The 27879-nt window shown below is 30.8% G+C and overlaps 1 protein-coding gene across 2 annotated transcripts in view; it reads left to right on the forward strand.

The window, feature by feature from the left end:
- The window catches only part of LOC111027001 (pseudouridine-metabolizing bifunctional protein C1861.05), a 144858-nt gene that overhangs the window by 90011 nt on the left and 26968 nt on the right, over positions 1 to 27879 (forward strand). The window contains exons 13-15 of one of the 2 annotated variants that reach the window (XM_022305202.1): positions 6968 to 7125; positions 7303 to 7397; positions 7589 to 7673. In XM_022305202.1, coding sequence (XP_022160894.1) covers positions 6968 to 7125; positions 7303 to 7397; positions 7589 to 7658 — 323 coding nt within the window. In that variant the 3' untranslated portion in view covers positions 7659 to 7673. Of the gene's footprint in view, positions 1 to 6967; positions 7126 to 7302; positions 7398 to 7588; positions 7674 to 27879 lie in introns of those variants that run through there. The other variant, XM_022305201.1, reaches the window with a different exon arrangement.

The following is a 27879-nucleotide window of genomic DNA, read 5'->3' on the forward strand; positions in this document are numbered from 1 at the left end:
ATTATATTTTTACTTTAATTAGTAAACTCCTCGTAAACTATATTTACAAACTATATTAAATGTAATAATGTTTTCTAGTGATTCGTGGTTATTATTGATATTTAACCATCAACGGTGTCAAACATCAATCAATATATTGTTTATGCCTGCCAACTGCCAACGTATTGAAAGTTATAATAAGTACTTAATTATTTATATTTCTCACTATTTACGTCAATTAGACATGTTGTCCCATATTATACCAGTCAGAAATAATTCGGTTTGTAAATAATTTCTAAAATTATTGTCTGGCATTTATATTTATACCAGTATAATAATACCATAGATGCTTACGGAGTAAATTATTATAATGTCATATTCAAGAGGTAACAATATGTTGAAAAAACTATTATAATATATGATATCATAAATAATTAAAATTTGTTATAGTTTTCGAAATGGTTGTAGTGCTTTCGTATTCGGATATTCGTTAGACGCAGGTACCGCTTAAGTAAGTGTAAGCACTTTTTTAAATCCGGAAAAATATTTTTTTTTACTATAAATCTAATATTATAATAACGCAAATACAAATCTATTAGGTACTTAACAGTAATCCTCAATATGTTATCACATAAAGATTTTTGGACGTGAAAAATCGATGGTAAATAATAATTTTCATTTTCATAGATGTTTTCGTCTATTTTCCCCATATAATGCACCTACTGACGGGTGTTGTTGATGATTAAGTGTATTCAGTAATTTCTCTTCCGCTCATTGCCAGCACTTCAGTCATACAACCGTCTAGATGGAGTTGATTTTAAATGATCAATGACTCAGCGCTGTTTAACATTTCGATGCTGCTATGGAGCAGATATGAAACTAAAATTCACGGTTTTACATTCATATTAATATATTATATCGTCTGTGTGTGGTGTGTGTGTGTGTGTGTGTGTGTGTGTGTGTGTGTGTGTGTGTGTGTGTGTGTGTGTGTGTGTGTGTGTGTGTGTGTGTGCAGCTATATAATTCAATAGCTATGCATTTTCCATTCGACCAGTCAATCGCCTATCGCCCGACGAAATTATAGATGTGTATATATGATGGTCAAAATGATTTTAAAAAGCACCTATGCAGTCCATCGAAAAGCATTTAACAACCGTGGCACAAATTGTATTCAATCTGAATTTGATTGATTCTTTACATTATCTAATTTAAAATTAATTTCGCTTTTTTTTTTTATAAAAGATAATCGTACTTACATGGTATTTGTATAATATGTTACTCGTCGTACAAGACATTCAGAAAACGGGATGAAAACACTATTCGTAGAATAAAATATGTGCAGCGTACGTACGCCTGACAAATGCCCACTTATTTCCGTTGAAGCCCGTCTAATGCAGCAAGACTGAGTAGTATTTTAATATTTAAAATGTATGTTTTGATGAACCCAACGGATGTTTTTTTTTTCATTACGGATAAAGTAAAACGTTGATTACCTAACAATTATTTCGACGGATATAATATTCATACATATATGACGTATAGGTATAGTATGCACGGCAACAGTATAGGTAGGTACCTACCACACACCGTCGTCGGCGGAATACGTTTTGACAAAATGTTTGCCGCAAGATTTTTGTTTTTCATTTGTGTACTCCCCGACGACGGTATATACCGTGGTGTACACTACATTTCTCTTTCTCGACGACGAACAACGTCGTCAATGATTAATGTACCAAAACTTCTTACATGAATACCACTCAGACGTCAAGAGCCAGCGTGTAGAGATGCATGCACAATAGCGACGTATTGTCTTCCATCAGCGGTTTATAGCGAATGAGTTATTCTGAAATCACTCGCGACTATAAAAGCATTACAATTATTTTGATAGTGAACAGAGTAGCGGGTAACGATTTCCAAGGGGGAGAGAGCGCCGCGACAGAGATAGAGAAATGAGAAAAATATTTTTAAAAAAATAATAATAAATATAATTTAAATTTTATATCCTTCATCAAATTCAAACTTCATTCGAAGCTTCAAGTTTTTATTTTTGGTTTGAAAAAAAAATATATAATAACAACGAAAAACCGTTTATTTTTAAATTATAAAAGTTGATTCTACCCCTCACAAAACGTCTATAAAATGATTTTATAATAGTTATATTTCTCTGCTTATTTAAACACAGAAATATAATAATGCAGAGTTTAATCTTAATTTATTTTATTATTTCTTAAAAGTACCTAACAAATTGTTTTTTTTTTAAACAGTTGATTGTAAGCACTAATTGTTAAAACATTACCCAAACAGTTTATGAGATGTTATTTATGTTGTACGTTTTATCGTAGTTATTTGTTAGATCTGTTAAACATTAAAATATTAAAGTTCATAAATAAAAATATGAATATTCAAGAAAAAAATATGTATTCAATATTATCAAAATCAGCTTGGAATAAGTATAATTACATAAATAATAAAGTAATAGGCAGTATGGCCGTTTGAGAGTACCTACTTTTGTTGCTCAAAAACGAGTTTACAGTAAGAATAACACGCATCATTGTCAAATCAATACTTTTTCACTAGTCAAAAATTGAAAAACACTAGAGTATTATTTAGATAATAATAATTAATGAATTATATATACTATTCTTTCGTGCTGACTGAATGTTGTCGAATTTAATTTAATTTAATTTCTAAACAGTAAAGTAGTCTACCATCAACTCGAGCAAATCAATTTTTATCAGTTGTTTTATTTTTCATAAGATACAAATGTAATCGCTGATATTTAAATTGAAACAATTTTAAAACTAGGTATCACCTTTAACAGGGAAAGAGGTTCATAATATATAAAATGAACTATCAATGACCATAATATAATAATTTACATTTAAATCGTCTCAGTGTCTCAGACTAATACATGACTCATTGCTGAGCAGTCTCGGAGTTTTTAGTAACTTACTTAATTACTTTACTTTCTATAACGCAACTAAAATCAGACGATTTGCACTATTGTTCTTCAGTATCTTAATAATAATAATTATGATATAAACACATTATTTTTGCGTTTTTGTTTGATATTTTTTATTTTTAGTAAAATTGTACAACGTTCAAAGGTTAACGCATTTTTCGATTATATCATTCGATTAGTCATTAATGATCGTTGAAATATTATGCTCTAGATATTATACCGAAATAATCCGTACCTGGACCTCACCTTCTCTATTATATACACATACCTAAGTAACACTGTATATGGAGCTATAATTTATGTTCGAATATGGATATAAGAGAAGATTATAGCGTTTGATTACATATTTTAGACCTTAAAGCGTTCACAATTCCTGTATAATATTAAAATATATGAATCTTTTACATTTTTAACTGATCATGAATAAAAATATTGCAGAAAATCGTTTATTAATTTATCGTTATTCCCCTAAACACTTAAAATGTGGTGCTGGGGGTGTTACACTAGTGAAAAATAAACAGCGAAAATAAAAACCCTGAATGGTTTAACATCGGAGGAAACAATAATAATTGCAAAAAGCAGGAAATTCTTCTCAGAGATACCTATATACAGTAATAACAATAACAATAATCATAATGCGAAAATATAATTAATATGCAAAAAACGTACTCGTGTTACCGTTACAGCGTGTACCTAAATAGAAAAATCACAATTTCGTCAATGTAATTTTGTACTTTCGGGTCTCGGATCGAGCAATAAAGATAAGCGGTTGAAACATCACCGTCAGTGAAGCGTCTGAGTCGTATCAGGGTTTGTGTCTGTCATTTCCAATTCGTTATATCACGCCGTGTTGAACATTTGAACTTTTAAAATTGTCTAATTATTATAGAATCTGTTGGCAGTCAAAAGAACCAAAATCTTTTGAAATAAAGTGGTTTTTTTTTCTCGCTATTTTTCACACAGTTCTAAATTATTGCCAATAGTTTAACAGTGAAAAAATTTAGCTTATATTTTAATTCTACATACATCGGTCAATAATTATTCGTTGTGCTCTATATATTGGTAGTCAGGATTTATAATCGCGATGGTTTATCTACATTACAACACTATTGTACAATACATACTTCTTAGGATTTTTATCTCGAGAAACGACGGTAATAATATTATGTTGTACAATAGTGCGTTAAATAGTAGTTAATTTCGCATGTCAGTAAGTTATAGTATGTACCTGCGTACCTATATACCTACCTCTGAGTTTAAATGTTTTATCATTTGGTTGGACTAAAATAATTGTTCATCATATTTTATTACCCAGTTATTGTTATATGCGATAACTTGTACGAAAAATACGTTTCGGTATTGACTAATGAGCACCCATTATAAAGTATGGTCTTCACCCACGGGCGCTCCAAACGAATAATGTTACAAATGGTTGGGTAAATCAATTTTTTTCTTGTTTGTTTGCATAATATATATATATATAGATACTTGGGGGTCGAAACATTCGAGCTGGAAAGAAAACATGTGATATTATGTTTGTGCACAAACGAGGTATACCCGTTACAACATTATCGATTTTCCGAACCATCTCGCCATATTCTATAACCAACCCGAAAAACGTAGTTCTACGTCTACCGATTGAATACCTACCCGCTGTTATTGCCTACATCTCATATTGATATAAGACCATCGGTGCAAGTCATAAAGTACAGTTTATTATTATTGATGGATGCGTATTAAGTATTGTGTCAGAGATGTGTTTTGTCACGTTGATTGCACATGTCATATATTTATTAAATTACGTTTCGTTTGAATGATCGTCTTAGGAATGTAAAAATATGTTTTTCGCTCGACATCTCGCCTACCAGAAGACATACACTTGTACGGAGCTGCCGATCAAGATTTATTCGCTTATGCACCCTATGCGCGTTATCGAGGTATAAATAATTTCGCCATTGGTACTTAAGTCCCTAACCGTAAGTAAATTTATTAGATATACCAATGGTGTTTGTGTTTTTTTTTTTACTGGAATGACGAAACACGCAAATAGTTCCTTTACATTGCACTAATCTCAGTTCGTATCGCTAATAGATAATAAGACGCACTTTTGGCCGCCGTGCTGGTATTGCAAGACAAAAGAGTGGAGCTGTTTTTTTTTTAACTAGGCGCATTCCAATTTGTCTTAATCGACAAACTAATTCTCGTTTGTCCAATCAATACATTCTCATAAAATTTCCTTTAAGCTATTTCTTCATTAATTTTGAATTTTTGAATCATACAAATTCGTTGATAACAATAATAGTTCTTTTCGACTTATATATATATTTTTTTTAATACAGAAAAATTGTTTACATAATGGTTACTTCAAATACACTTTCAGCGATTTATCTATCGCCTTTAAGCTAGCTTTTGATGGAGATATAGAGAGTTGTGTTAGGAAAAAATAAAGATAAAAGTAAATGATAAAGTTGCATATAGAGCTAATTAATGCATAACATTACTACAACTAGAAGAGGACCAAGGTAACAATTACAAACATCATTGGAATTAAACAACTAAAATTTTTTTTTTAAAAGACAAATGTTGCAGGTGACTATATTACTAAAATTATGATATTATTATTCTAAATTGAATATTAGCCACGCATTGTCACATTTTTTGCAGGGTTATATGAAAAAAACGCATGCATTTCTCTTAGTTTCCAAATCCATAGAATTAAACCTACCGGACCTAGTCTAGGAATCTTTGACCAAAACTAGTTTTTGCATAGTTTACTGTTGCGTCGTACGCTCTACAATATTTTTTGTTTCCTATTTCGTATCTATTTAAAAACTTATCTAAATTAATATATTCGTTGACTCGGTGAAATCGAGTATTCATAAGTCGGATATTATATTCAAGTACCTATCATATTTATACTCAAAGATAATACACATTTATTTATTTAATGCTTATAGAATGTATATGCTACTGTATATGATTAAATCGGGAAATTATTGTTTTATACATAAGCATTATATAATGTAAAATGTACATGCGGTTTCGGAGGTACATTAAACAATGTCGGAATTTCTAAGTCGTTCGTTCTTTTTCTTGGATGATCTTGAAACATAATCCATAAAACATTTTTCGTTACTTAAATTAACTTCCAGAACCATTATGTATCACAAAAGATTTCCGACAGAGACACATATAGTTGTCATTTTTGTTGTGTTTAATTGTATATTGTGTTCATTTTTCACCGATTTTCAGTCGTTATCCCGGTATTGTGTTGGTATTTATCTGGAGTGGAGTCCTTATTGCAGCAGGAGCAGAGATTTCTAGAATCTGCAGTCTGCACGAGAAGACTTTCAAAACCACCGAGGGCTATTCGCTAAGAATAAAACTTTGGATGTGTATAATTATATAGGTTAAACATTATTTTGTAAAAGCATTTAAACCGCGGAGTTGTTGCCAATTTCCAGAGGGAAAAGTTTTGTTGCGAAATTGTTATCAGATCCACAATATATTGACATATAACTGCGCCGAGTCATTTCAAACGTCAATTAATTGTGAATTTGACAATGTTGAAATCCAGTAATCATTAGCGAATAGATCGTAATTGGCATTGCAAAAAAAAAAAAAAAAAATAATGAAATTTAGACTATAGTGCGCCGTTGTTGTGTAAATTATTATGTCGCCGAACAGAGTGGCTTTATGTGAACCCATTCGGTACAATAAAAAGTTATAAATTTCATAAATCTGATGGTCTTTCCCTTGCGCCAATCGGCGGTAATCGTTATAACAATCGCAAAGTTACAATACACTGGCAGTTGTGTACTTTTGCGAGCATTGTGCTCTCGAGGATTTGGAAATAAGTTGCTCTTTATCCCTTCAAGCATTATCAGACCAGCGTGCTTGATGCCTGGGCGTTGTGTGTACGTTTAACAGTAATCGATGGACAACCCCTCTATATCATCGAATACCAAATTTTGAGCGCTTTGTGAGACACACCAAAGGGAATTTCATTCTGTTTTTTCATTACAGCTGAAGTGAGTGCAAATTACGCTATTAAAGTTTCCATTAACGGCGGCGGCGAATTCGACACACGAGATCGCATAATGAATAGTTCAAAAGACATCGTTTGTAAGCTAATATCTCACATTCCCGTCATTATGGTAACGCTTGGCGACAAAGGGCTGTTGGTATGTACAATAATGTATATTATGTAAAATGTATTATTATATTATGTAATATGTATTTATGAACTCGAAAAATGTACAGTCCAAAAGGCCGCTGGATTAAAAATAATATTGAAAAATAAACCGAAAAATAATTCGTGGTAAAAATATCTAAACCATGTTTTATTTGTTTCTTGACAGTTGGCTTCGAGACAATCCGATGACACGGTTTCGCTGGTACACTATCCGTCGCAAAAAATAGAGACGCCCGTCAGTGTTTCCGGAGCCGGTGATTGGTATGTACCTTATGAAAAACTTTCGTTATTATTTTGCTATCTGTATGCTCATTCCACTAAGTCTATGCGATCTTGAGCTGAATTTGTTTTTAATTATACCGATTTTTATCGTGTATAAGTACGTGATGTTCGGTAACCGGTACGAGAATCAAAATGTTTTCTCACAATGGACGCTCTGTCCTTACTGTTAGGTTTCAGAAAAAGGGGAAATCGGTTCAGCCATACTACAGTAGGCGTCGAGTGGACCTCGTCGCTGAGTGAGCCACTGTTATATTATGCATTATGTAAAATTTGAATTCAATAATAAATCATTGCAAACGAAAAACGATTTTGCCCAAAGTTAACCTATCAGCCTACATTGCCAAGTTTATTTTATATTATATTCATACTGCTGTTACGGAAATTTATTTTACTATTAGTAATTGTGATAACTGTACGTTGAATTAATTTTTACCAAAAACATCGCATTTATTTTATTTATTATATATTATGTATCGTATCATAGTATTAAACCTATTCCTATTAACTTTTGAGTGAGTACCTACTTATCGTAAAACAGTTTGAATAGGTTCGTTGTTCGAGGTGTACAAGAATAATTGCGTGGCAATAGAATAAAATTAATATGCTTCAAAATATTTATTAAAAAAATCGTGCATGTATATCATTTATATTTTTAAATGTTCTCAGTTATTAAGAACAATGCTGTAAATTATTTACTTTCGACTCCCCCAAAGTAATTATAAATTCACTTTCTCACCACAAATATCGGTGAAGTGGTAAATCGAATCATTTTTCTACAGTCAGAGTGGTTCAGAAAAAAAAAAACACATCAATAGAAAATCAATACATTTCTTCGGATTTAAAAGAAAAAAAAATATAGTAATATCACAAAAGTAACAGGGTTATCAAATGAAATGCGGACAAATGGAGTACATACGTCGATTACGACGTGATACCAAAAATGCTGAATGATAATAATTATTTATTATATCTAATTAATGATAATGCTTATAATTATTTCGTTTTCATCTTATAAGTAAATAAAAAATTTAGATTTATGGTTTTGTGTATTGCATGGAAATGATGTACCATTGGTATAATTCATATAGCTGTTCACTTATAATTTGCTCATACTCTGACTAATGTCTAATCATAATTCATAGTATGACTACAGTCTATGTATAGATTCAGCAGCCGTTTGGGTATTGGTAGTGCAGATAATTGCATAAAACGGATCAGCGAAACATTTAAACGATGATAACGTAAGCGATTTCCCGGGATTTCAATTGATGTCAATCTGTCCTTTGAATTTGCAATTCGATGTTCAGCTAAACCTGCTGAAGTATAAGTACCTGTACCTTAATTATAAATTAACAAGAGCTATTATTATACCGGCCACAAGTTCACTACTTGATTTATAAATTATCGATTTTCATCACACAACTAAAAGGGATGATTTATTTCCTCCCATATATTATGACGTTGTATTTATAAGACAATTTTTGGTTGATAAATACTCAACGTTTTTAAATTTATGAATATATTTTTTACTATTTATTTTCTTGAGTTATTGTGTAATGCCTTCAAATCATGTTGAAAAAGTGATTTAAAAAATGCATAAATTTACGAAGAAAATTACCGTTAAACGATAAAAGAATCACCTGGTTTACGTATAGATGATTTCAGTTACATAACTTTAACGAAATGATTGCAATCTCGACCTTATCGAAATTAAACTCAACGGTATGGAAACTTTCTAGTAAATTTAACTATTATTATATAAACCAAATTTTTGAATTCAAACTTGTATCAGGGTTTGCTAAATAAATTTATTTTCACTTCTTATTTTATTAAATACGTTTTATAATATCGTATTATTTATAACATATTAGTGTTATATTTTTGTTTTTCGTTTATTTGTCATTTTGACCGGGAGGCCTAGTATGTTAGGTATAGTCTGTTATCAGTAAAGTTACAATAATATAATAGACTATAGTTATATAATAATCATGAGGCGTAAAATTAATTTTAGTTTGAATTATTATTGAAAAAGATTTACAGTAATATTTTAAAAATTATGGGAGATGTATCTACTTCATATCTAGTTATACGATGTAGTATAAACAATTAGGTATGAATTATGAACAGTTTAAAATTTGATTATATTTAAAAAATTGATAAAATGCTTATTGAATCTCAAATGTATTTCTGATCATGTAGAATATATAATTTTCAGATATGATGTTTTAAATAACTACGACAGTGCAAACCATCAAAAACGTACCACCTAAATTATAATTCAATAAACATTATTTGAGGATAAAAGAGTGACAATTTTAATAAACTATCTAAGACTAAAATTGTTTTAGGTACCTGAATATATTATATGATAAATTATATACAAGGTTATTCACCAAGTATGCTCACTCACTTTCTCTTTATTTTCAAAGCATTTTAGTGGTTTAACGAACTTCCCAAAATAAATTGAGTGACAGCTATTTTTTAAATGTCTCTAACTCAGCCTTTAACAGTCAAAACCCCGTTAAAAATATAATAAGATAGATAAATTAGATAAGTACTTCCGTCCTAAAAATACTCCTAATCCAATTTATTGGCTTAAAAGTATGGCAAATCGATATTTCAGAGTTGTATTATTATTCATACACAAGTTAAAAAGCAGTTGTAAAATATAAAAGAAACGTTTTGGTGGTTGAACAAACCTTTTGAATTCGAAAATGTCTAAGTAATGAAAGAAATGTCTCAAATACTCGTGAAAATACCGTATAAATTTATTAAATTACATTTTTTGCATTTTCAAAAACGGAATACTACAATAACACTATCTCAAATTTCCACTTCTGTTCTTCAGTATTCATTCTCCTGGCTATAGTTTAATTGTCTTTCAACTGACCTTATTAACTTTTCTCTGTCTTGACTAACCTTTGCACTTCAACAAACATTAGATCTAATATTCCGATTCCTTGTAGGTACGTGGCAATAAGAAGGAAACTCGATGTCCACTTTTATTGAAAGGCTAAAAAGCCCACAATACTGCAATACTGTTTAAAACCAGTCCAAAATCAAAATCCACTGAGAAAACGTACAGTGATCATTAAACGGAGTAGGTACATTATGATATTATATTTTGTATAGCTCGGTATATAGGTATATAGGTACATTGTATAATTTAGTGTATTTTTTGTATGAAAATGCAAATTTTTCGAGTGCAGAACTTGAACTTTTTATTGGAGAATATGCTTACTGTCTCCGAGTTTTAAAAACAAACCAAAAATTACATTTTATGTACTTACTTACATAAAATGTATATATTTTTTTTACAAAATGCCACTCAGAATCGCTTTAAAATGTGACGATTCATCACTATCGGAATGAAAGAAAACCCGTGTTATAAACATAATACCCGCTATTATATTATTATATCGCATGCCTCCAATAAACCTGACCAAGTGGCCCGCAGAAAACTGTGACCTACTCTGCGGCAAGTACCCGCCATCCGCGGCGGGAACAGAGTGTGTCTGGGTTTTTATAATTTTCGTTTGACATAGTTCGTACACAATATAATGATAATAATAATAATAATAATAATAATAATAATAATAATAATAATAATAACGACGATACGTTTTATTGACTCGCCGGCGGTATTCGCGCCGCGCGGCCGTTGCCGCAAACTTTAAATCGACTTGTTTAAAAACACGTCAAACGAGATAAACTTCACTCCGGTGCAGTGAAACGTGCTTTATCTGATAGTTGTGCCCGGGTCTGCGATTACGACGAGCTCGGTGTATACACGCATACATGTGTACGATATTTGAGCGTTAATAATATCTTTGCGTAACTGTAATGCGTCCCGCCTTCCGCCGATCTCTCGACCGAACTCGTACACTATATGTATACATAACGAGTTTAAAGGAAATCCGTTTTATTCGTTTAAACGATTTTCTAGGTAGGTTTATAATAATATTATATTGTCATGTTATTATAATGTGTACACAACGATGGCGTCTACTACCTATAATCTATATATATATGGGTATATACATTATCCTGCGACGCAGGACATGCATTGTGCGCAATCGCGTAGGATTCCTTGTTCGTTTCGGATAAACGAATACACATCAGCTAAATACTGAAGACGTCGACGGGGTACCAGCTATATATCATATTATTATGTAATACGGTTTCGATCGTTTTCAAAAAATGCGAAGTACAAGCATACGCTTCGTCTGTTTAATAATCATTATAAGACGGGGCCATAATTACGGATTACGGTTCATAATTATTACGAAACATGAATAATTAATAAACGCAGACACGTACATCAGACACATGGACAGTGCAATACACTGTGATAGGCTTTATATATAGATCGGACTTCGGGAGAAGCATAGATATTACGTTTAAAAAACACAGGATGGGAGTATAAAAAAACGAGGAACAGATAAATCACCGATAGCGAACCGTTTCCTAAAGCTATGGACATCAATCAAATGATAAAAACAATAAGTCACAAAAATCAATAAAAAAGAATAAAACTCTAAAGAAATATCAAAAAGTAAGAGCAATGTATTAAATTGGGACTCAAAATACAAGTATTTAAAAAAAAAAATTAATGAATATTTTTAAATGTAATAATTGTTAATATTGGTATAACAAATATTCTAGTATGGATGCTTGAATGATTTCTCCGATATAAAAACAAATTAATTTACTCTTAAACTGCAGACTAGGTAATTATTTTCTCAATAACTTAAGTATAAATTTACACAATCACAGGAAATTATTTAGTTGTCTTAATATGGTGTTGATGGACAATGATGATAAACGAAAGAACCGTATTTAAAATTCATATTTGCTAAATAAAATAAATATTTGGTATGCAGTGAGTGATTTTATATGAAATATATTATACAAGTACCTACTCTATTAAAACCGTTTAAACGTGTACCTTTATAACAATAACAAAATTTATGTAACAAAATGCAATGTTATATAATAATTGTGTGAATATTTACGCAATTAAAATTTACAAATGTATATTATTATATTATATTAAAATATTTATAAAAATGCATGCCATATTTGGAATATTGAATATTTTCATCGAAAAAAAATTATTTAAACGCGAATAATTTAATGAAATTATTGAATATTAATTATGAAACTCGTAAAAATGTATATTGCTCAATAATTGTTTTAATTTTAATATGACTATCGAGTGTTCTACAGTACACTGTACATATTGTACTGCAGTAAGTGTAAACTGTCTTGTAATAATTATAATTTTAATAGTTACTGTAAAATAATACCAATAATAGTTTTTAATTATCAAATAAAAAAAAATTGGATTTTATGTTCCCAGTTATAGTGTTTATTATGTATTTGATAATTGTTATAACATTTTTGCGTTTTTAAGTTTATAGTGCTCCATTTATATAACCGTTTTCTTTTTTGAAAGTAAATGATCTGATATATTCATATCCAAAATTAGCTGTAAGCCTGTAACAGTTAGTTATCTAAATTATTTTTGAACATTGGTATGAAATTAATATTTTAATCATGTGTTTATTATTTATTAATTATGATGTACATACAAATATTATATTGAACACAATGTTCGTCTGACACATGTGTTTATATTAATTCTCGTTTAACCTTAAAATTAAATACATTGTATGAAAGTACAGATTGATAGTAAGTAATACAATAGGTAAGTGTAAAAAAAAAAAATTAGTTTATAAACAATCCGTAAAAGCGTCGATTTATAATAAGATTTTCATAATGTTCATTAAAAAGTTCTTTCATTTATGATTACAAACCTTTATTTAAAATTTGTATAATAACTAACTTTTGGTATTTGCAACTTATTAAATATGCAGTTATATAAACACATCAAATCGCTTCATGCGACGATACTATGTAATTATTAATAGATATAATTAATTTATATAAGTCGTTCTAAAGATTGAAACTATTTTTAATCAACTTGAGAATTATTATTAAAATTAATTGTTTGGTAAAGCTAAAATTATAACGATAACTGTTGTTGATGTGTTACAACTGCAAAGCAACTAAAATATTGCTATAATAATAATTTTGTCCATCTCTTACCGTATTTTCACCAATTAGAACTATACCATATTTTTCTTGACGATGACATTCTTTAACACTACTTATCTTAAACCGAAAAAAGGAAATGGATTGGAATGCGATGGCATAATTTATTGGATAGAGTTCTGAAAACGATGTTTTTCCATCCTTAATAATAAATTATTGTCGACAAATCCATGTTTAAAATATATTTATAATTTCACTAGGAAAACTTTTTTCATACAAACATTTTTACCACTGTCATTTTTGTGAATAGTTAGGTTCGAAGTATAGCTAAAAATTGAATTATGTAGGTACTACTATGCACTAAAAGTCAATGAAATGTCCTAAAAATACTCTTATTCGAAAAACGGAGAAAAAACAGAACAAAAGTTTCACTTTTGAAGCATCTGTTTCATGAATCGAATTATGTACTTGGAATTCTCTGTTCTAGAGCACTTTGCATAGAAATTTGAGCCCTATTAATTAGCGTTGCATTGCAAAATTTATTATTTAATGTACAATGTACATTAACACACTTTATAATAACTTTTTACCATAATTTTTTCACACGTATATTTATTTTTCCGACTCGTTGTGGAATTACGTTTTTGAGTATGATATAAGTTAATAATTTAAAATTCGAGTGTACAATTATTTTGTATTTTAGTAGTAAGTGCCCACCTACCTAAATAACGATTTGATTATTGGTCGGTTTGGTATACGCAAGTGACGAATTCAGTTCCTCAACATTTGTTTGAAATTATATAGCAAATAAGAGGTGCATAATATTATTTCAAAACGATTATCGTTAATTCGAACGTGTTGGCAGAAATCTCAGCCTAACACCATCAGTGCGTATGCCCTTATTACAATTATTGTCTAAATGGGGATTTTTTTTTTATACGTGATACGCATATTATTCCAATTTACGCGTATATATATATATATCGAACGCTGGTTAATATCAATTAACTCGGATGGTATACGGAGGGGTATGAGCACAGGAGGAGGCGGAGAAGGGGAGGAGGTGCTCGCCGTTATAGGATTTCAGACGGCGGCAGTAGTTTAAGGTGTCGGCAATAAAAACTAGCGGCGTGGCAAATCGCAAGCTTTTTACGGACGGCAACACTCTACGGAGCTCCGGCCGTATTAAATTATACAGTCATTTATACACCGCTGGCAGTCGGCGGGGAGGAATCGAATTTACCGCCTGAAAAAACATCTCCGGTAGCCAATTCTCGTCGCGGACTGTCCCGTCGTATATATATATGTGTATACCGTGGATACTGTGCTGGTACGGAATGACGACTGCGGAATGCACGCGGGACGGGTGGAGACGACGGAAGGAAAAAAGTTAATTGAAAAAAAAAAAAAAAACGCTCGTAAGTGAAAACGCCAGTTTACACCAAAAGCACCTCCGGGAAAACTATATTCTTATTATTACGGCGCGCTCGTGTGTGTGTGTTTGTGTGTGTATGAGTAGAATGAAGTTCCATCGCAGTGCATATATAGTATTGTTTCATTCGATTTTTTCACTTGTCAAAAGATACACATATCATGCACACTTCCCGCTGGTTCTCCTGCGCGACGCCTTAACGGTGTATCAATACCTATATACTCTGTCTCTGATGGCTTTGTTCATGATCGAATTTTGCTCGTCATTATTGCGACGTAGGATAACACTGCCACCGGTTTTTGCAAACTTTAATTTTCGGTATAAGTGTGTTTTGAAGCAGAGATTGCGATTAGACGTTGCTGCGTACGATTAATTAAATCTGTTGACCACGAGATGAGACAGCGTTTTAAAATCATTGGAGATGCTACACACACACACACACACACACACACACACACACACACACACACACACCAAACGAGTTACGCAAACGGATCGAAACGAAAGGCTAAACACGTACAAAGGAGGAAAAAAATAAAACGGAATTATTATTTTTTTTTTTTTGCCACAAAAGACTTAAGTCTTGCAGTTACCGAAGGAACCACTGATTAGAAAATAATTTGTTTCTCCGACCCTTTGTAGCGTTTTTTTTTCCCCAGTATAGTTCTTTTCTTTTCTGTCGGATTTCCCGCCGCCGCTCACTACCCACCGACAGTTTTCGTTGTCAAACAGCAGACCTTTAACGCACGCGGGAAATAAACAGGAACATTGCAGGGTGGGCAGTAGTGTTTTTGACGTTGAATCTAGCCCTAATTCCCATATCCTGATTGGCATGTATTATGATTCTATATATTATGTACATACCTAAGTACGTTATACAAGTATATAGTATCGATTCGAATATGCGTCATCGATATGTAGGCACGTTTTATAGTGGCAATGGTATTGTTATATTTAAGTAACTATATATATATATATATATAAATACATATGTCTATGGTAAGCACTCTTTCATATTACAGAGCATGGTTGTTGAATGAAAATAAAATATATCATTTTTTTTTTTTTTTCATGAAATTTGTGCTACGAACGTGATATTATATGCGTATCAAATGTATTTATATACGTCTATATAATATACTGTTATGCTGCCCTTTATCATTATTCCGAACAGCTCAAAAACCGAACAAATTTCAACGGAAAAGCAAAACATATAGTTGTTATTGGTACCCTCTTACAATATAGGAGTTATCTATAAACGCACCTGCATACCACGAACACGTGTTCCGCTCGTGTATTGATCATGATGAAAAATTCCAATACATATAGGTCTTATTTCGAAATGAACAATCCTTAATAGTTTGTTTTTCACATTTTTAGACGACATTTTAATTAGGTGTATACGACTGTATAGTAGACGTTGCGATATTTGAGCCATAAAACATCGTTTGGAATTAATTAAATTGTTACCATTAATATCGTGCTAATATTTATTTCATAACTTATGTACCTATATACATTATTATGTTTTTCAATTAACTGCAAAAAAAAAAATGAAAAATACGAATTTGATCCAATAAAAGCCCCGCCTCGCATTCGAATTTGTAATAAGATCGTATAAAATAGTCTTATGCATTAAACGCTTTACGCATTTTTATTAAAATTCTTATTTAATCACATCGCTATGTTAATAATAATAAAGCTAATATTTATTTTCCACCCTAGTTATTTACGAGCTATGATTAAATTTCCATTACTTTAAAGGTTTCTATGTCTGGAATACAATGAAAACGTCCATTTTGTCGTATATATCGTTAAGCAGCACGCGTTAGTGCGTTACTATTATGTATTATGTATCGTCGGATAGTTATCATTATTGTTTGGATTTTTACAAATATTTCGTAGATACGATTTCGTTTACACTCCGTAAAATTGATGGACTGTGACCTATTTTTTCCTTCTATTTTTTTTTTTTGTCCTAAAATACATTTGATAATTCTCGAAATGCATATAATATACTTATACAAAATGTTTTTTTTCTTTTCTGTAACGTATGTTTATACATTCGTATAAAACGTGTAGGTGCATCAAACATTTTTATTGAAATATTCCATTCGTCGGAAAAAAAAAACTCTTCGCAATTATTTTACAATATGACCTACACAGACTACACAGAGCGATTCGTAAGTACAGCAAGACTTGCCATATTCATCGACTTTATTAAAGATGTTCGAATTAAATGATGACAAACAGAATATTTTATTAAAAATTAAAATTATTATGAAAATTGCGTGTAGTTGAATGTACAATAATGCGCCGGAAATTGGGTCAATGTATTTTTTTTTTGTTCAATTAAAAATAATGGTTTACTCAAATAATATTTCTTTTTATGTTTTTTTCAGAAAAAAAATATTAATTATAATAATTTAATTTGAAATTGGTTTGTATTCTTGAAAAAATCACAGCTCCGTAGTTATCTGTAAGCGGGACTAGTATTCATTATACGTACCTATCAATATGAACATTTAATTAGACGCGAGTTAGAAATCACGATTTATATTACATTAACGTAACCCTTTTTGACATGGGTTTGTGGCTTATTCGTTTTTAAAAGTATTCACGGACTCACGGTTCAGGCGGACATATAATTACATTCAAACAAAATTAATTTGCGCTTGAATAATTAAAAATTAAATACAATAATTTAATTATTAGAACTGCATGTTTCGTGACGGGTAAAACGCTTACCCAACAGCGGCTTGCTATAAATTACGTTTTGAAAAACATTAACAGTCTCAACTATATAATATTTTGTAGTTTTCAATGTAAATTATTCAGCCTAGTCAATAGTCATTCAAGTCGTTGTTGTAGATAAGACCAGTACGGAGAACCTCTGTACTTGTAGATTGTATTTATACGACAAAAAAGTGTTTCGATATTTTATTCACCAAAATGAACAACTTTTTCATACTACAATGTTTAAATATAGTTTTCAAAAACGGTTTCTTACTGTATCTATTATAATGAGTCGCGTATATTAAAATTTCAAGTATTTTTTGGTTTACCGAAAATGAAAACTACGGGTTTTGTGTTGCGTAGAAATCTGAGGTAGCCAAGTTATGTAAATATTTTAAACGTTGAATTATAAATGTCCATTAAGTATTAAAATAGTTATGGAAGTTTTGAAGTGTATACATAGGCTAGTGGTGGGCACGCACAATGACAAACACATATTATATATTATATGTTTATAATATAAATTAATGCTTCATTTTAGATTGTTAGCCTAAATTGACAATATGCAAACATCTTATTTCCACATTCCACTTAATTCCACTGAACTTATTAGGGTTTATGAATAATTATGATCGCATCGCATCGGGTATAATATATTTTACAATCTTAATCGTAATGTTATTATATTATTATCAATTCCGATGTTCTTGGAAAAGTCTAGTGTGGCAAGGGTGCTTTGTTCCCCGGTTGCTTCTTCCACAATGAATGGGTTGTTTGAGGTGTACATTGATTATGTAGAGAACTTCGGTCAATGTTGGACAACACATTGTTATGTTTGATTGTACGGAATTCATCGCTACGATTCAACGACCACTGCGGTATGCAGTTTCGTGATATTTCTTTTTGCACTTGGTTAGGTAGATGTGGTAATAATATCTCCAGAATGAGATATATATTAGGGGGAATAGAGGTATATGCTCCATTTATTTATATTTTTTTTTCTTGAAGCATGTTTGTGGACGGTTGTTCTCCCCGAGCTAATTGTAATATTTTTTTTTTACTGTACAGATATAAGCTGTAATACCCTCGCAGTCGTGGGCGATGTGATTACTTCTTTACCTAATGCGTCAACATTTTCGCGGCGTGTAGTGTACCCGATAAATGTAACGTCAGGTAATGACCTAGACGAGACCAACAAATAAATTCGACAGATGTCATATAAATAATACGCACTATGGGTTTGTTGGAAATCTCATTCGAAGGATTATGTGAAATGTGAATCGAGCACTTAAAAGGCTCAGACAATGACTACAGATCATAATCGTAAGCCTATTATTGTTTTGCAACGTGCAAAATCGTATGTTAAATGTATGATATTTTATATGCCAGTACTTGATATAAGTAATTGCGTTTGCTTGAATCCACATAATATGTCATACACAGTACCCACCTACATTATCAATAAACGGTTGAAAAAAAAATAACCATAAGTAATTCTATTATATAGCAGTCGATGATTTGTGTTTGAAAACGTATACGTTCACACGTGGTATGACAAGGCCGGCACCGTGCATGCCTCCAAATGTCATGTACGTTGTACCTGTCTATTCAAATTTTAAATCGTGAAAACATATATGTGTATAATATAATGTATTTGAATAAAGGGTTTTCATCGGAAATACATTTTGTTGAAAAACAAGTTTAATGCGTTTTTCGTTTCTGTTTATAAATACTTTTTATTACAGTGATACACCAGCATAAGTTCGTAGCATCAACACGCCGCTGTAGTGCTGTACTATACAACATTGTATTAGGTATTTACGTGTTTCACTGCTGAAGGGTACTGTGCTTTGACATCATTCGTTTCCACATACTTTCTAGTTGACTTATTATGAACCTAAATTGGACAAAAAAAAAAAATAATAATGAAAATATGCTCACTATTTATTAATTTACGTTCTGCAGGACGACTGCAATGTCTGATGTCCAATATTGTCCATCCATTCCTACAAAATGTATAAACGATTGCATAACACATGCCTTTACCTTTAACATTTCACTTTGTTATGTAAATGTTCTGTAATATAACAACAATCATTGTTATCAATTTTTTTATAAGGAATTAAATAGTCGAAATTGAGTTCATGTGTGCACCATCCTATATAACCACATATAGGGTTGAACAATTTATGGTATAAATACTTCCCGACTCTGGGAATATAATGATATAACTCTTATTGAAAACGGTCCAGAAGTTTTTGAGTAGAAAATGAACATACAAAATGTTTTTTTCTTTATGTTCTAGTGTCTTGTGAATAAACATATCTATGATCTACTATTTTTATTATATTTTTACTGAATTGAGTAATTTTGATAGCAAAAATAATAATGGTGTTGAGAGTGTTGAGACAAATATCGCGTCAGACAAGGCATGGTTAGTCTGTACTCATTTTTTAATTAGTAATTATATCGGATGAAAATATAAACTTTGCTACATTTGTTTGCCAACGATTTGAATTGCGACAATAATTTCTTTTATTGCGACATTTTTGTAGGTACATCAAGACAAATCAATAGTTGTCGATTACTTACTATGCATTTGTTTTTTGGATCATGATTGTTTTATATTTGTAATTGAATAATTAATCAAGCCTACTGTCAAGAGTCAAGAATTCATTTGAAATAATAAAATACAAGTATTTTTAATTTGTAGGTGTTTTCGGCATTTAGCAACGATGGAAAATAATATTTAAAGTAATATTTTTACCCTAACTATGTAATAAATTACATATATAAAAAAAATCACAAAAAGTATTCTAAACTATATGAGCTATGGTGCTTATTCAACTCATAATTTTCAAACTAAGAGAGGCAACTTTCAAAACAAAATTTAATATTTACCTACTCCAATAACAGTGAGTATTTTTTCATTATTTATTATTTAATATGCTCGCTGGTGATTGTTTCTGGTGATTTTTGAACTTAAAAACTTTTCACTTCTGATCAACAATTTTTATTAGCAATGGACATATTAAAGTGCACATCTGTGTATGCCCATAAATATTATATCTTTACTTGATTAATTAAAAATAATATGAATAATATTGAGAATAGCAAGAATTTGAGTTATAAAATATAGTTGATCAAGTAGAATTATGATTTTAATTAGCACATTCAGTACAGAAAAACGAAACACGATAAATTGCTTTTATCTTTATCAATTATTTAGTAAAGTATATCCTACATGATGAGATCAGTTTTATTTTTAGAATAGAGAGTGCGAGAGAGACATATATATAGAGAGAGAGACCAATACTTATTAATGTACAACGGTCGAGATAAGTTATTAACGGTATATTATGCAGGGTTAAAGAATATAGCTATTTTTTTTTTAAATGTTAAGTACCTCTGTATATTTCAAATATCTTACTTGCTCCCGCTATAGACCGGTTTTAAGTTATTTTATACACCACTCGATATTATCAACTTGCGGTTGCGGAAAGGCCAAGTTTATTTTGTACTAACATACAAAATGTACCCTGCAAATGAAAAGAGTAATGAGTTTAATTTCGACGGATAATGATATTGTATACGCGTGTAATTTTGTTTTTCTACGGTTTTCTATTACCAACGTACAATTTTTCTAAACCAAGTTTTAATTAGTACATTAGTACATTTGTCGAAATGTACGGCCGTTCTTAAAAATATATTATAATAACTACCGAGAGCTTTGAAAACTCTCAAATAATGTATAAAAATAAAAACAGACGATTGGCAACATTTTTGCTATTCGGAGATCATAAATAATTCACGTTTTCGTTATTTTTATTAGTATTGATCGCCAACATAATATTATGTTTATAAATGTACATTTTAACTTTACGCTTTCTTACTATTAACCAAACAGTTTCGAATATAATACTAAATTTGAACACATAGGTTTGAATAATTATAGAGTTTTATTTTAGGTAGATAATATCTTATTACTAATTAGCTACCTACATGATGATATTATAATGACGATGATTCAACTATATCTTAGCCAGGTTCCCAGATGTTTTCTATAGAAGTGACATGTAATTTTTTTTAAATGTATTTGGAAATTTAATTAGGCATTTAACAAACTGGATGTCTACGAAGTATTCGTTTATTAATTAAAATTCAAGAGTTTCGTATAATGCAAATTAAATTCAAAGACAAAATTAAATTTCGATGTTATTTAATATAAAAATCATAATTTAATATTTTAATTACTTAACAGTATTCGAAGATATATTACACAATTATTTCATATAATATTTATCACCGTCATTAATTTACTGTAATTTGTGCTAACGCGCCTGTTATTATAATTATATTATATAGGTACTATAATATAATTATTTATTTAACTATAATAACAGGCGTGAAAAAACTATATTATTTATTTAAAATGCATTTTCAAGCAATAGTCCTTAACGAGAAATCGTATATAGGTAGGTAAGTCATGATGACACTGTAATAATAATAATAATAATAATAATAATAATAATAACATAGTAGATGGAAGTATCAAAGACTTTTGAGATTTGAATTTTTGTATAAATTATACTGATATATTGTCTCGTCATACAGTGATACAGTTATGTTAAGTTTAATAATATAGTAGCTGCGTATCGTGTAAAAAAATGTCGAGTCAGTGGTCTAGAACTATTAGGCTGTGTGCAAAAAGCAAAAAGAATTCAATATATTATTCCGTGAAATAAATTTATAAATATCGCCTCGTAATTCGTACCTGCCCACCCACATACCTACAGCAACTACCCATGTACCTAACCTAACCTGTAACACTCGGCAGCAACGTTGTAGATCATGATAATGTTGTAACATTTTTTCTCGCAAACAAACAAATATGTAATAATAGTATATCGTTGATTATTTTTCTGATATTATATTGTTGCACTCGTTCCAGTCGACTAGGTTACTCATCCAGACGGATCACTCACACACACACACACACACACACACCACGTTTAAACGATGCACGTTGTGTATCTTTAAAATCATATCAAAATGCATTTTCGACATGATAGTCATCACGAGTGCACTTATTTATAAGTGCAGTGTATACTGTGAATGTGTATATCATCACCATCATTATTATGCATGATATAATGCATTTTGCATTCGCGTAACTGACGTATTTCATTGTGCCACGACGGCGGTGGTCCCCGATCCTCGTTCCCGATCTAACCGTAGAGAGAATCGCCTACATGATATTATAATATTATAATGTGTGTGTGTGTGCGCGCATAACCAACATGGCGTATAGCTTTTCTCGTCCCGCTTAGAACTAGGTAATACATTGGCCCGAGAAATGTAAAATAATAATAATTAATCTAAACGTCCATCGCGGTCCACTGCAGCACGCCGTGCGCGTCGTTTGTCAACTGTGTATTATTTTTAGAGGCGAGTCCGCAAATAAACCGCCGTGTCATTCCTTCGGGATTCGATCGTTCAAAAATTAAATCCACCGACGACGTCTGATCGATATTTTAAGATGGATTTTTTTTATCTTTTTTTTTCTCATATATATATATATATTTACTTATTCCAAAACATCGTTTTTAAAAATAATATCCAAACCGAACACGCCGCCAACTATTGCACCATTATAAAACTCGTATTCTCAAATCGTAATATTCGCACGGCGTTTTTCAATAACGAAATAATAGCAATGTTTTAAATAACTTTTCCTCGCGGACCGCGATAAAATCACACAAGTTTACTACCGTAGGTTGACGTCTTTTATACGAATTTCTGAGACGACTTCGCAATAGTACAACACAATAGTGATTAAAATTTAACAGCACCTGTGTTGTATATTAGGTACAATGTTCATCGTCGAGCTTATTAAAAAAATCGTGTCAAGATAATTTCGTCCAAATCAATTCATATTTATAGTCCACGATTTTACATCTTAAATGAATTAGTTTATAGCTCATAATTATTTGTCTATTTTTGTCCGTGAACCAATCGTATTGATTACGATGTGTGACAATGTGGTCTTGAAGGTTAACAAAATAATATGTACTTAGACATTATTATTGTATTAATGTATATAATGACGTATAAGCAGATAATATTCCGTTATTATTTGAAAAAAATAATTTTAATTGTTTTTTTCAATTTTCAATAATTAGGATAGCTGAATTAAAACTATAGTTTTTTCGATAGTTAGTTTTTTGTATATAACACTGCATGTGGATATGTTACGAATAAAGCTGAAATACAAAGATTTAGAAAATGTTTAAACGTTGTAATAAAATAATATTTACGATCAACAACACTGTTCATCATCTTAAACTGTTGAAGCAACCATCATAAATAAATTTCAAAAAAGGAATTCACGTACAAGATAATAATACGGGTGAGCGTGATAAAATTCGGGTAAGCGTCTGGTTTTTTTCTCTTTCAAATTGAATTTGGACAAAATCGAACTCTCCGGGCAAGAGGATTTTCGGCAGGACAGCCGGCTGCAAGTCGGACTACGAAATCAATTTGAAATTTTGCAGTTACACCCCTTTTTGGCCGAGTATATAATATGAGCACTGCGGTATAGTAGATGTTATGACATCATTACATTATCTCACAAGCATGAAATAATAATACTTAGGCGCTCGTGACACGCAATACACGCGTTACTGTCTCCGAAAGTTTCACGTCGTATTCGCTTTGGCCATCCGTCAGTTTTTCATTACGACGCCGCCGCCGCCGAACTCCTGCAGATAATATTATTATTATTATTATTATTATTATTACAATTATTATGTGGGAATAAGACACGCGAGTGCCGTATAGTTAGTCGTTCAGAGGCAGCAGTAAACGTCGTCGTCGTCGTCTTCGCGATCGAAACTGAGACGGCGCATACAGGTATTATATACATACCTATATATATATATGTATTTATTATATAAGATATAGGGTACCCATCACCTCAGACGGTATATACAGGAAATTAACACGCAATATCGTCGAAGAACTTTTCGTCGAAAGATTTATAAGAGAGATCCCCCCTCCCTCGCGCATCGATTTGTGCACATAATTAGGTTAAGGCACCCCGCAGATTTATGTCGAAGTGGCGTACTGCGCCGCGCCATCGGTGTCCCGTCCACCCTTGGGCCTTGTTGGTGAATTTTTGCGCATAGCAAATTAGTAATATCATGTCCATAAGACATATTTTACGAAATCTCAATGCACGCTAACAATAATTTAAAATATAGTTCAATAATATGTGTTGTACGGGTGCCTTATAGTAGTTATTATTAAAATGCAAAAGTTTGTATATTTTCAAAGTTACTGAATTATTAAAATGTATTGTTTGTGTGATGGTCACAAATGTTGAAGTGTACTATATTTTTTTCATGCATCATGCAATTCAATATTCATTCACAATTACACGGCTAAACTGAAAAAAAAATTAAACGAGTGATTTTAATACTACAATACAACCAAGAAATAAACTATGCATATTATAAAAAAAAGATCTATGTTGTCTCCCTCAAAGACACTGTCACGTCGCCCACGCATACAATTCAGTAATCATTTAAAAAAATACAACTGTCGGGAATAGAGTAACAGTCTGCTCGTTGCAATACTATAGTCGTTCTGCACCACACTAGAAGTAAATACTTTATTTTTTCTTTGTAAAAACTATTTTCATAATTTCAATGTCATACTTGGTAGAAAAATTGTAAAAATATTAATGTTACATCAAACAAAATACGAGGCATTGTTCTGTCGTTGAGCTTAATTTTTTGAGATCGAGCTTCGTAATAAATTCGGCGGACAGCGTTAAAAAATACACAAATATGTAAATTTAAAATCAATTTTAGTAATTTAAAAAAAAGCGAAGAAACAAAAAATACATTAAAAGTTATTAAAATACTCAAGTTTTTTATTATTTTTTTTATCGTTCATAATAATCTCCTATTATGTTTTACTCGATCAAGTTTTTATTCGAGAGCAATGATTATGAATCTGAAATATGGGTGAATCTGAATTAGAATTTAAAATAATGTATACTATATTGTATAAATATTGACATAGTTTGCGAGCCTCTCCTAATACTTTGAAGCAACACTGATTTTTAAAATCTAGTCTAGATCATTAGTTGTAGGTTACTTGTTACAGTATTACGTATTTAAATGAGCTTTTCCTTATTTGTTTAATTTTGATTCCGTAACTTTTCACTAAGCTTCTCCCTCATAATTTACACTCTCCATGAACTGTAACTTCTTCTTACGACTACCCTTATTGGCTGTTATTAATTTATTATGATTAGTATTCGTTTTTGTCCTCAGTTAACGCAAATACTTGAAGTTTTCACTTTTATTTTTTTATTAGATTGCATATATAGCTGAGATCGAAAATGAGCCAAAAAGAATAAAATAAAAACAACCTAGGAAATCACTTTGCTGTGTAGTGGGTTTCGAATTTCGATTGTAGGTACTTCGTCATTAAGTAGGTCACTTTAAATGGATGTGTTAAATTTGAATTCATTGATTAATCATTGAATACGAAACCAAAATCCAATTCTAAGCAGAGAATATATGTCAGCCTCCATTTCTAAGGAGATCTTATAATATTTTTACCTATATTACTACACAAGTAATTCATTTTTTTTTACTAATAATATGGTGTAGGTTGAACTATGTTTTTCCAAAATCATCGCATATATTATATTAATATTTATTATTATAATGTTATATCAGATAATATTGTTATTAACAACAAGTATCGACGAACCGTAGAATATGATGTGAATGAATTTGTCATAATATAAATTATAAACAGCATAAAAATTACAATACTAGTCTTAATATTTTGAAAATGTAATCGTTTATAGAAAACAGTAATATACGTAACGGGGAAAAGTTTCAAGTTATTATGATAAATATTTTTTGAAATTACAACAAAACAACTAAAGTTGTTAAAGGAAAAATCGTTATTTTTCGTTTAACAATCCAATTTCGTCAAAATTAGTACTTCAGAAACTTGTGACAATGTATTTTTTAAATGTTATAATTGCTGTAAGATGTCTTATAAGGAGTCTAGAATTTATTTTCAAGTTTTTAAGTTAAAAATAACAAGTTTAAAAATTAATCAAAATAAAATTTAAATGTAAATAAAATGCTGATACTAATATTTAGTTAAAATGTCAAGTATTTACGGTTTTTCAATTAATGAATTAAAACCAAAATACAAAATAGATTTTGTCCAAAACTAATAAACTGCGTATAAGTTCTCCCAGTTTTCTGTATTTTTTATTTTAAAAGTGACTTGGAATTTTTTTAACTTTTAACCCCTAGAGCACGTACCAGCAAGACTTAATTTGCTACCAGAAACCAAACTCAATGTTGGAACAATTTATCCTCTACAAAAAATGACTTCAGATACTTACAAAAAAAAGAGACATGTGCGTTTCTGTTGTAATACTTACAAAGCTCCGTTCAGAATATTTGATAAATATGGACCTTGTCTTGTAAATATACATTTACATTTTGTCGTACTGAGCGTGTCGATTTTAATATAATATTATTAAGTATATACCAATATGTTTAAATATTTAACTGACGATTGTATTAAACATTGTTAAAAACAGACCCTTAGATGAAATATCAAATATGCTTGTGAGAGTAATGTACTTATACGAAATTTGCAGAAACATCTGCTGGAATATATGTATAATTCAGCATAAACGTCGGCTGCTTATTCCAAATTTTTGGGAAATTGAAGTTGTCTCTTGCGACTCGACAATAATAGTGTAAATAGTAGAAACAGCACGGAGCTGAGGGACGTGTTGACGTTTGGGGCACATTCTTATTATTTGTTCGTTTGAACAGTATACGATGAAGTTCAAATGATAATATACATAATGTATGCATACAACGCATGACGACGCAAAACGGTATTTAAAACGATTTACCTCGAACGAGTACTCATCTATAACTTGAGTGGGTAGTGATTAAAATATTATTAATGTAGAATCGCAGGTTTACACGTTAGAGAGAAAATTCGCAACTAGACGGTATTAGGTCAATGGGCTTACATTATATTATATTAATTGTTATTACTTATTATACTGCAGAGGCGGACAAATTTAGCGTAAACATTCATTGTATCAGTCTATTTTTTGTACGAGACAAAATCATTAATATTATAAACGGTCAACATGCACATACGAATTGAGTGTAA

Source organism: Myzus persicae, unplaced genomic scaffold (genome assembly GCF_001856785.1).
Source record: "Myzus persicae strain clone G006 unplaced genomic scaffold, MPER_G0061.0, whole genome shotgun sequence".
Lineage (NCBI taxonomy): Eukaryota > Metazoa > Arthropoda > Insecta > Hemiptera > Aphididae > Myzus > Myzus persicae.